This window comes from Oncorhynchus gorbuscha, linkage group LG23, assembly GCF_021184085.1.
Source record: "Oncorhynchus gorbuscha isolate QuinsamMale2020 ecotype Even-year linkage group LG23, OgorEven_v1.0, whole genome shotgun sequence".
Lineage (NCBI taxonomy): Eukaryota > Metazoa > Chordata > Actinopteri > Salmoniformes > Salmonidae > Oncorhynchus > Oncorhynchus gorbuscha.
Window position 1 is genome coordinate 51,966,977 of NC_060195.1, and position 12,498 is coordinate 51,979,474.

At 44.5% G+C, this 12,498-nt stretch overlaps 1 protein-coding gene across 2 annotated transcripts in view; it reads left to right on the top strand.

Moving 5' to 3' along the window:
• The first annotated feature begins 9,771 nt into the window (after window positions 1-9,771).
• Window positions 9,772-12,498, top strand: part of LOC124010582 (ATP-binding cassette sub-family B member 6-like) — a 37,586-nt gene continuing 34,859 nt past the window's right edge. Inside the window, exons 1-2 of one of the 2 annotated variants that reach the window (XM_046323191.1) lie at window positions 9,772-9,955; window positions 11,202-11,729. In XM_046323191.1, the coding sequence (XP_046179147.1) occupies window positions 11,214-11,729 (516 nt within the window). In that variant the 5' untranslated portion in view covers window positions 9,772-9,955; window positions 11,202-11,213. Of the gene's footprint in view, window positions 9,956-11,201; window positions 11,730-12,498 lie in introns of those variants that run through there. The other variant, XM_046323192.1, reaches the window with a different exon arrangement.

Sequence of the window (12,498 nt, forward strand, 5' to 3'; positions counted from 1 at the left end):
TATCCCACAATGACAAAGCAAAAACAGGTTTTTAGAAATGTTTGCAAATGTATTAAAATCAAAAAGCAGAAATACATTATTTACAGAAGTATTCAGACCCTTTCTATGAGACTCGAAACTGAGCTCAGGTGTATCCTGTTTCCATTAATCATCCTTGAGAGTCCACCTGTGGTAAATTCAATTGATTGGACATGATTTGTAAAGGCACGAGTTCCCACAGTTGACAGTGCATGTCAGAGCAAAAATGAATTGTCCGTATAGCTCCGAGACAGGATTGTGCCGAGGCACAGATCTGGGGAAGGTTACCAAAAAATGATGTGCAGCATTGAAGGTCCCCAAGAACACAGTGGACTCTATCATTCTTAAATGTTAGAAGTTTGTAACCACCAATGTATGGGGTATTGTGTGTAGATTGATGGATAAATTAATTAATTTAATCCATTTTAGAACAAGGTTGTGACGTAACAAAATGTGTAAAAAGTCAAGGGGTCTGAATACTTTCCGAATGCACTGTATACATAATTTTCATAGCAGGACACTGTAAAGTTCATTATCCATCTGAAGAAGGTTTGAATCCTAAGCAACCTGCCTAGACTGTCAAGCCCTGTAGCCCTGTAGTAGTTCAAAGCTTTGTGCATGTAAACCTTGGTAGAGCATGGGTAGAGTAGGCATTGTGGCGCTCGTGTGAATTTCCTTTCTTTTTCGGCTTCAGACCAATGCCTTCTTCTCACTCAAAACGTTTTTTTTTGTGGTTTTTAATGTCCATGGTTTTTACACCACAATGTGATTATGCAACATTATTATATAACATTATAATACAGCATAACACAGCAATACAAACAAAGTAAAAATACATAATGAGAAATAGATAACAAAATAATTTGTTATCTATCTTCCCTAACCTCTAAACCTAACTCCTAACCCTAAAACTACCCCCTAACCATAATTATAACCCTAACCCCTAACCCCTAACCCCTATAGCTTTTGTCCTTGTGGGGAAGAGGGAGAATTGTCCTTGTTTTACTATCCTTGTGGGTACTTTGGGGTGTGTCAGGTCCCACAAGGATAGAAGAACAAGACCACACACACACATTGTGTGACTGTCAGTCATATGAAGGCTGAAGTGCTGCAGTTTATCGTAACACTCTCTGAGGAAGTTATCTAGGGTTTATTTCCAGAAGATAGAAGAAGCTGAGGAGATAATATAAGGACATATGGAACGGTGTACATGTTATCAACAGGTTCCACTCAAGGTCAGAGCAACTTCACTGTGTTATTTGATTGATGCCCAATTAGCTAAGGTCATCTTGCAGGCCTTACAGATGGGTTTACTATTAATGGAATTAACACACTTTTACATTTATACTATTTATTTGAAGAAGCAATAAAACAAGCATAAAACAACAGACCCTTCATACCATGGAAAAAAACCACCTAGAACACACTCAACCTTTTCTAGTAAGTGACCATTGGACTTTAAAAAATGCCTGATTGATTACATTTATAATTTATCGCTCTCACGTGCGTACTTCTGTCCATTAACAACCAATGATGTGCTACATTTTTGAAGCATTTCTAACAATGCTAACATCTTTTCAGCCGAATCGCAAAATTCTCAAATCAGACCAAAGCACTTAGGTTGCGCAGCAACAGCGCCAGCACCTAGCTAGCTAACACCAGTGTTTGGTTTTCACAAGACATAATGGGTCACATCTCATCCAAAAAGTTGACTCAAGTTTGCCAAAAAAGCACCTGGAAGCACCTGGATGATCATCAAGAGTCTTGGAAGAATGTTCTATGGACAGATGAGTCAAACGTATAACTTTCTGGACGACATGGATCCCATTATGCCTGGCGAAAACCAAACACAGCATTCCACAGTAAGAACCTTATACCAACAGGTCAAGAACGGGGGCGGTAATTGTGATGGTTTGGGGATGCTTTGCTGCCTCAGGACCTGGACGACTTGCCTTAATAGAGGGAACCATTCATTCTGCTCTCTATCAGAGAATTCTACAGGAGAATGTCAGGCGATCCATCTGTGAGCTGAATCTGAAGCGCATCTGGGTCATGCAGCAAGACAATGATCCAAAACACATAAAGTCTACATGAAAATAGCTAAAAAGCAACAAATTTGAAGTTTTGGAACGGCCTAGTAAAAGTCCAGACCCAATCCCAATTGAGATGTTGTGGCAGGACTTGAAAATAACTTAAAAACTTAAATAACAAATATCGCTGAGTTAAAGCATTTCTTTATGGAAGAGTTGGCCAAAATTCCTCCACAGCATTATTGTGAGAGACTGATCAACAACTACAGGAAGTGTTTGGTTGGAGTCATTGTAGCTAAAGGTGGCACAACCAGTTAGTAGGTGTAAGGAGGCAATTACTTTTTCATACAAGGTTATTGGGTGTTGCATAACTTTGTTTATGCATAAAATGAAGTATGTATATAATGTTGTTAGTTAATTCAGCTTCCCTATATCTAATACTAGGTTGTGGTTGAAGATCTGATAACATGCAGTATAGAAAATATGCAAAAGTGGAGAAAATTTGAAAGTGGGTAAATACTTTTTCACAGCACTGTAACTAGTACTCACATCTGTATTCATCTGTATTCATAAAAAGGCGTTGGAAGGCTGGTCACACCACCATCCCAGACATCCTAGACCCACTCCAATTTGCAGACCGATTTCAACCCAGAGCATATATTTCTCTACCACATCACCAAATTGCTGCCGCAAGCTCTGGACCATTACACCGGATCATCGCCACTAGCTAGCTGCAACCGAGTGGCTATTGTGGGCTAATGCATCTTGTCCAGAAGCAAACACCAGTTAGCCTTGAGCTAGCCTCGAGCTAGGCCCATCTCCCGGCCATCTGACGGAGTATACCAGCAAATTCTTGGGCTACAATACATCTTTTGCCAATTGGCCTGGACCCTTTATTGTTGTCATGGAGCCCCGCCGATCCATCAGGACTGGTCTGCCGACGTAATCGTCCGATATGGTTTTAACCTCTGCTATCCCCGGCCTGCTAGCTTTCTGAACACTGTGTCTCCCGCTCGCCTAGCGTGGTAGCGACTAACGAACGGCTCCCTGACTCACCTATTGCTGCTCACTGGACCCTATGATCACTCAGCTACACAGCTGATGCCTGCTGGACTATTCATTAACACTGTACCTCATTTTGTTTACCTGTCGGCCCCAGCCTCGAACTCAGGTCCTGTGTGTACCTAACTGATCCTCTTTGCCCATTCATCACCATTTACCGTTGTTGTCTTAGCTCTCCCGACCAATCACCTGTGATTGCTTTATGCCTCTCTAATGTCCATATGCCTTGTCTACTGCTGTTTCATTTAGTTCTTATTGTTTTATTTCCCTGTAGAGCCCGCAGTCCCGCTCAACATGCTTTAGATAGCTCTTTTGTCCCATCCCCCACACATGTCGAGACCTCACCTGGCTTAACTGGTGCCTCCAGAGATGCAACCTCTGTCATTGTCACTCAATGCTTAGGTTTACCTCCACTGTACTCACATCCTACCATACCCTTGTCTGTACATTATGCCCTGAATCTATTCTGCCACGCCCAGAAATCTGCTCCTTTTATCCTCTGTTCCCAATGCACAAGACGACCAGTTCTTATAGCCTTTAGCAGTACTCTTATCATACTCCTCCTCTGTTCCTCTGGTGATATAGAGGTTAACCCAGGCCCTGTAGCCCCCAGTACTAAACCTATTCCCCAGGCACTCTCATTTGTTGACTTCTGTAACCGTAAAAGCCTTGGTTTCATGCATGTTAACATCAGAAGCCTCCTCCCAAAGTTTGTTTTATTCACTGCTTTAGCACACTCCGCAAAACCTGATGTCCTAGCCTTGTCTGAATCCTGGCTTAGGAAGGCCACCAAAAATTCAGAAATTTCCATCCCCAACTACAACATTTTCCGTCAAGATAGAACTGCCAAAAGAGGCGGAGTTAGCCTGCAGAGTTCTGTCTTACTATCCAGGTCTGTGCCCAAACATTTCTGTCTGTTGCAGCTTGTTGCCCCTCAGCCCCCAGCTGTGCCCTGGACACCATATGTGAATTGATTGCCCCCATCTATCTTCAGAGTTTGTACTGTTATGTGACCGAAACTGGGATATGCATAACATCCTACAATCTAAGCTAGATGCCCTCAATCTCACACAAATTATCAAGAAACCTACCAGTTACAACCCTAAATCTGTAAACATGGGCACCCTCATAGATATCATCCTGACCAACTTTCCCTCCAACTACACCTCTGCTGTCTTCAACCAGGATCTCAGCGATCACTGCCTCATTGCCTGCGTCCGTAATGGGTCCACGGTCAAACGACCAACCCCATCACTGTCAAACGCTCCCTAAAATAATTCAGCGAGCAGGCCTTTCTAATCAACCTGTCCCAGGTATCCTGGAAGGATATTGACCTCATCCCGTCAGTAGAGGATGCCTGGTGGCTCTTTAAAAGTGCTTTCTTTCTTAAATGAGCAAGCCCCATTCAAAAAATGTAGAACTAAGAACAGATATAGCCCATGCTTCACTCCTGACTTGACTGCCCTTGACCAGCACAAAAACGTCCTGTGGCGTAGTGCATTAGCATCGAATGCCCAAGCCCCCCCCCCTGCTTCTCCTTAACCCAAATCCAGATAGCTGATGTTCTGAAAGAGCTGCAAAATCTGGACCCCTACAATCAGCTGGGCTAGACAATCTGGACCCTCTCTTTCTAAAATTATCCGCCGCAATTGTTGCAACCCCTATTACTAGCCTGTTCAACCTCTCTTTCATAGCGTCTGAGATCCCTAGAGATTGGTAAGCTGCCGCGGTCATCCCCTTTTCAAAGGGGGAGACACTCTAAACCCACCTGTTACAGACCTATATCCATCCTGCCCTGCCTTTCTAAAGTCTTCGAAAGCCAAGTCAACAAACAGATCACCGACCGTTTCGAATCCCACCGTACCTTCTCCGCTATGCAAACTGGTTTCCGAGCTGGTTATGGGTGCACCTCAGAGACGCTCAAGGTCCTAAACAATACGATAACTGCCATCGATAAAAGACAGCACTGTGCAGCCGTCTTCATCGACCTTCATCATCACCGCATTCTTATCGGCAGACTCAATAGCCTTGGTATCTCAAATGCCTCGCCTGATTCACCAAGTACTTCTCAGATAGAGTTCAGTATGTCAAATTGGAGGACCAAATCGGAAGGCCTGTTCTCTGGACCTCTGGCAGTCTCTATGGGGGTGCCACAGGGTTCAATTCTTGGGCTATACATCAATGATGTCACTCTTGCTGCTGGTGATTCTCTGATCCACCTTTACGCAGACAACACCATTCTGTATACATCTCGCCCTTCTTTGGAGACTGTGTCAACAAACCTCCAAACAAGCTTCAATGCCATACAACACTCCATCCGTGGCCTCCAACTGCTTTTAAATGCTAGTAAAACTAAATGCATGCTCTTCAACTGATTGCTGCCCGAACCCTGCACAACTAACATCACTATTCTGGACGGTTCTGACTTAGAATATGTGGACAACGACAAATACCTAAGACTCACATTAAGCATCTCCAATCCAAAATTAAATCTAGAATCGGCTTCCTATTTCGCAACAAAGCTTCCTTCACTCATGCTGCCAAACATACCCTCGTGAAACTGACTATCCTACCGATCCTCGACTTCGGCGATGTCATTTACAAAATAGCCTCCAATACCCTACTCAATCAATTGAATGCAGTCTATCACAGGGCCATCCATTTGGTCACCGAAGCCCCATATACTACCCAACACTGCGACCTGTATGCTCTCGTTGGCTGACCCTCACTAAATATTCGTCGCCAAACCCACTGGCTCCAGGTCATCTATAAGTCTTTGCTAGGTAAAGCCCCATCTTATTTAAGCTCACTGGTCACCATAGCAACACCTACCCGTAGCACGTGCTCCAGCAGGTATATTTCACTGGTCATCCCCAATGCCAACACTTCCTTTGGCTGCCTTCCCTTGCAGTTCTCTGCTGCCAATGACTGGAAGAAATTGCAAAAATCTCTGAAGCTGGAGTCTTATACCTCCCTCTCTAACTATAAGCATCAGCTGTCAGAGCAGCTTACCGATCACTGCACCTGTACACAGCCCATCTGTAAATAGCCCACCCAACTACCTCCTCCCCATATTGTTATTTGTTTTGCTCTTTTGCACCCCAGTATCTCTACTTCAAATCAAATCAAATCAAATTGTATTTGTCACATACACATGGTTAGCAGATGTTAATGCGAGTGTAGCGAAATGCTTGTGCTTCTAGTTACGACAATGCAGTAATAACCAACGAGTAATCCAGCTAATGTAACGGATGTGAAACGGCTAGCTTAGTTAGCGGTGTGCACTAAAATAACGTTTCAATTGGTGACGTCACTTGCTCTGAGACCTTGAAGTAGTAATTCCCCTTGCTCTGCAAGGGCCGCGGCTTTTGTGGGGCGATGGGTAACGATGCTTCGTGGGTGTCTGTTGTCGATGTGTGCAGAGGGTCCCTGGTTCGCGCCCGGGTATGGGCGAGGGGACGGTCTAAAGTTATACTGTTATACTAACAATTCTAAAACTACTACCTTATGCACATAAGTGTAAAGGGATAAAGAATATGTACATAAAGATATATGAATGAGTGATGGTCCAGAGCGGCATAGGAAAAATGCACTAGATGGTATCGAGTACAGTATATACATATGAGATGAGTATGTAAACAAAGTGGCATAGTTTAAAGTGGCTAGTGATACATGTATTACATAAAGATTCAGTAGATGATATAGAGTACAGTATATACGTATACATATGAGATAAATAATGTAGGGTATGTAAACATTATATTAAGTAGCATTGTTTAAAGTGGCTAGTGATATATTTTACATCAATCCCATCAATTCCCATTATTAAAGTGGCTGGAGTTGAGTCAGTGTGTTGGCAGCAGTCACTCAATGTTAGTGGTGGCTGTTTAACAGTCTGATGGCCTTGAGATAGAAGCTGTTTTTCAGTTTCTCGGCCCCAGCTTTGATGCACCTTCTGGATGATAGTGGGGTGAACAGGCAGTGGCTCGGGTGGTTGTTGTCCTTGATGATCTTTATGGCCTTCCTGTGACATCGGGTGGTGTAGGTGTCCTGGAGGGCAGGTAGTTTCCCCCCGTTGATGCGTTGTGCAGACCTCACTTCCCTCTGGAGAGCCTTACGGTTGTGGGCGGAGCAGTTGCCATACCAGGCGGTGATACAGCCCGCCAGGATGCTCTCGATTGTGCATCTGTAGAAGTTTGTGAGTACTTTTGGTGACAAGCCACATTTCTTCAGCCTCCTGAGGTTGAAGAGGCGCTGCTGCGCCTTCTTCACGATGCTGTCTGTGTGGGTGGACCAATTCAGTTTGTCTGTGATGTGTACGCCGAGGAACTTAAAACTTGCTACCCTCTCCACTACTGTTCCATCGATGTGGATAGGGGGGTGGTCCCTCTGCTGTTTCCTGAAGTCCACAATCATCTCCTTAGTTTTGTTGACGTTGAGTGTGAGGTTATTTTCCTGACACCACACTCCGAGGGCCCTCACCTCCTCCCTGTAGCCCGTCTCGTCGTTGTTGGTAATCAAGCCTACCACTGTTGTGTCGTCCGCAAACTTGATGATTGAGTTGGAGGCGTGCGTGGCCACGCAGTCGTGGTTGAACAGGGAGTACAGGAGAGGGCTCAGAACGCTCCCTTGTGGGGCCCCAGTGTTGAGGATCAGCGGGGTGGAGATGTTGTTACCTACCCTCACCACCTGGGGGCGGCCCGTCAGGAAGTACCCAGTTGCACAGGGCGGGGTCGAGACCCAGGGTTTGGAGGGTACTATGGTGTTAAATGCTGAGCTGTAGTCGATGAACAGCATTCTCACATAGGTATTCCTCTTGTCCAGATGGGTTAGGGCAGTGTGCAAGTGACTTCCGGCGCCGACAGAGATGGCCGCCTCGCTTCGCGTACTTGCACATCATCATCTGCACATCACATCACTCCAGTGTTAATGATAAATTGTAATTATTTCACCACTATGGCCTATTTATTGCCTTTACCTCCCTAATCTTACTACATTTGCACACACTGTATGTAGATTGTTCAATTAAGTTATTGACTGTACGTTTGTTTATCCCATGTGTAACTGTGTTGTTTTTGTCGCACTGCTTTGCTTTATCTTGGCCAGGCCGCAGTTGTAAATGAGAACTTGTTCACACCTGGCCTACCTAGTTAAATAAAGGTGAAATAAAAAAATATAAAAATACCTCTCCAGCAGATCCACAAATCTCTATTGCACTCCACACTCCCCTCTCCCAACTGGACAAAAGGAACACCTATGTGAGACTAATGTTCATTGACTACAGCTCAGCATTCAATAACACAGTGCCTTCCAAGCTCATCATTAAGGTAAGCACCCTGGGACTGAACACCTCCTCCTGCAACTAGATCCTGCACTTCCTGATGGGCCTCCAGGTGGTGAGGGTAGGCAAAACACATCTGCCATGCTGAACCTCAACACTGGTGCCCCTCAGGGGTGCGGCTTAGTTCCTTCCTGTACGCCTTGTTCACCCACGACTGAGTGGCCAAGTACAACTCCAACACCATCATTAAGAGTGCTGATGACACGACGGCGGTAGGCCTGATCACTAATGACAATGAGACCGCTTAAATGGAGGAGGTCAGAGACCTAGCAGTGTAGTGCCGGGACAACAGCTTCCCCCTCAACATCAGCAATACAAAGGAGCTGACCATGGACTACAGGACACGGAGGACCGAGGACGCCCCATTCACATCGAACGGGCTGTAGTGGAGCGGGTTGAGAGCTTCAAGTTCCTCAGTGTCCACATCACTATCAAGGTCCATACACACCAAATCAGTCGTGAAGAGGGCACGACGACGCCACTTCTCCCACAGGAGGCTGAAAAGATTTGGCATGGGCCCTCAGATCCTCAAAAGGCTATACAGTTGCACCATTGAGAGCATCTTGAATGGCTGCATCACCGCTTGGTATGGCAACTGCTTGGCATCTGACAGCAAGGTGCTACAGAGGGTAGTGCGTACGGCCCAGGACATCCTTGGGGCCGAGCTCCCTTCCATCCAGGTCCTCTGTTCCTCCCTTCCATCCAGGCTGCTACTGTTCCTTATCCGTCTGGTTGACTAATGACTTCATTCCTAGTTATACACACAGATCTATCTCAATTAACTCATACCCCTGCACATCAACTCTGTACTGGTACCCTGTGTATACAGCCAAGTTATCGCTACTCATTGTTTATTTATTATTCGTTTTACTATTACGTTTTATAACTTTTCAATTATTTCTCTATTTTCCTTCTTTCTGCATTGTTGGGAGGGGCCGTAAGTAAACATTTCACAGATTTTCTGCACCTGTTGTTTACAAGGCATGTGACAAATACAATTTGATTTGTAATGCATTGACATTTCTACTCCTCATTTTGATAGGACTTGCAGGAATGATCAAATGTTTTTTCTTATCCATCTTAATCTTCTGTAGCTAAAATGTTGGTATACTGACTGTATACTGTCAGCCTTTTCTTCTCTGTAAGCTATGATGAGACCCAGCGTTCAGATGGCATTTTGATGTGAGGTATGATGTCGTTGTATATGCCGTCATCTACTGGTCATATATGAGATTGCGTAACATTATATTTGAACATGCTTGTTATCCAGGGGGCTCTAGGACCCGGTTCGGGCAGTGTTTTGTAGGAAAGTGTCGATTGTCGAGTGATGGAATACTTTACTCCATGCATGCCACAAGAAGAATAAGGACAATTTACAAGTGGATACAACAAAATGACCATTATTGTTATTTTTTACTTTTAATATCTCTTCGCGTAAAACGGGTTATTTGTTGGGAGCTTCAATTCACTAAATCGCTTTCCAGCACCAGCTTGTCTTGAGAAGGTGAGTGTTGTTATAACAGCAACAGATCTAAGATAGCTAATTTAGCTAACGTTAGCTATCTTGATAGGTTGACTGACTGAAAAACCCACAAATGGTAGCTGGATAAAAATTACTACTGTAAATCTGACGCTCTGTCGTCACAGTCACATTGTTTAAAGTGACTGTTTAGTTTGTCTGTCAAAGAAATGGACACCAAGAAAAACAGGCTAAACAAATGCCACAGGGGAATATGCATCTTGATTCCTATGATGATATCTGTCGTGCTCAAGAAAGGATTCCATAACAGCCACATAACGTTTTTGTAAAACATAATCTGAAGCATTTGTTCCATATCACATGACAACAAAAACAATGGAGTAATAGGGTTTAATAGTTTTTTGGGGGTTTTGATAATAAAGTGCAGTTGTTCTTTCATTAAGTCATGTACATTCAAATTAATAATTGTATTAGTTGAAATTACAATGTGCACAGTGACCTCTCTGAACTGGAGCTTGTGAGGGCTTGTTCCAGCATGCCAAGCTACTCCATGGTACATGTGTCGGCATACCACTGTAACCTAATTCTAGTGTGATATTTTGAATGAATATCAGTTGATGAAATGTGATGTGTTTTGGGTGTCTTAAGTGCCTTGAATGAATCAGAATTGGTCCACCGCCCACCCCAGATTACACTATGGGGTGTGGATTCACCTGACTGGCTGGGATGCTGTTAGGAGCCATGACGGAAGCACTAACCATATCGTAAAGTTCACAGCCCGATATAGCAGGGCTGTCATGGATCTCCTAGGCATATTGAAGTCTGTTGAATGATTATAGACTTGGAAGAGATGCTTGCTGTGTTTTGCTTCATAGTACAACACACACACCTCAAGGAGATTCAATCTGCTCTTGACCCTGATACATTAAGTAGGGTATAGCAAAATAATGAACAGGTGTTTGTTGTGTTGACTAACTTCACTTTTAATCGCTGCTGGGAGAGTTATGAATGGAAGAAGTTAGACTAGTTGAATGTCATCATGAATAGCAGTTTAGAATAGGATACAAATACGGTCCGGTGAAAATACTGTTTTTGAAAACTAATTTCATGCAGTCTACTGTATGATTTTCTTTGCCTGTCCTGCCTTTTTAAAATCTCTTAACATACATGCGGACCAGGTTTCTGATCTTGAGCCCTATGTGTAGGCTTAATGTGGTAGTAATATGTCTGTTATAGTGAATACTCTCTTTCCCCTCCCCCGTCTCCCCAGCTCCCAGCCACCATGGTGGTAGTGCAAAGCTACTGTGAGGCCAGCGCTTCCATCTCCGAAGCCTGGCTGGAGGGCGGCATCTCGCCCTGCTTCTACTTCACCCTGGTGCCCACCGTCCTGCTTACCCTCTCCTTCTTCTTCGGCGCCTTCCACTGCGTCTGCTACCGCCGCTACGGCACCGAGATGGAGCCCAAGTTCGTGCCGCGCTCGCGCCTCTACGGCCTCCAACTGGCAGTCTCCCTGCTCCTCCTGCTGCAGTTCCTAGGGGGGCTGGTGTGGAGGGCAGCCGGAGGAGGGGAGCTCCCCGGCTATGTGGTGCTGTACGGATGCCTGTCCATGCTGGGCTGGGTCTGGGCAGTGGCCCTGCTAAGGCTGGAGAGGAGGAGGGTGCTGGTGAGGGACCGGACACAGGGCCACAGCATGGTGCTGCTGCTCTTCTGGGCTGTGGCATTTTCAGCGGAGAACCTGGCCTTCGTCTCCTGGGCCAGCCCCTACTGGTGGTGGGGCCTGGAGAACACACAGAAGCAGGTGAGAGAGGAGGAGGGGTATGTTCAGGAGGGTGTAACATTATAGAATGTCCTCAATCTACAAATTACTCAGAGAGGCACGTCTGTTATACATAATGCACTGGAGTCTGTTTAGGAGGGTGTAGCATTACAGGACTTTCAGAAATAAATATATTGTTGTATAACATACATGTTTAACTGTCAGGTTAAGATCTTTTCATTGCCTTTCTATCTGCAACGTTACAAACATAAACCCCACAGCTCAACCGTCAGTGAGGATAAACTGCCATCCCACTCCATAGTTTCACTGAGGTTGTTCAAATGTTGACATATAATGTTGCTTGATATAAGTATTAAACTTAGTTTCAACACTCCATTACACAAGTGTAGTAGTGGGCTTTCTAAAAAATTAAGTTAGTCTGCTCATAGGGTGTGATATCCATGTAAATGGGACACATAGGCTCGATGTAATATGGTTCTTTTCAAGTACCTACTTAATAACCTCTAAATCCTTTGTGGTTGTAGTTTTTTTTAAAGTCTATTTCAAAGCAGTTTCTCACAAGTAGACTGCTAAAATAGGAACTGATTTTCCAACCATGACACAACAGTGGAAGGGAGGTGAGCCATGATCATTATTCAGCTATGAGTAACTCTAGAAGTGCTGAGTCACTGCCCCCTCTTGCCCTTCCACATCCCTCTCCCTCTGGACACTCCCCCAAATAAATACACAGTTGAAGTCGGAAGTTTACATACACCTTAACCAAATACATTTAAACTCAATTTTTCATAAT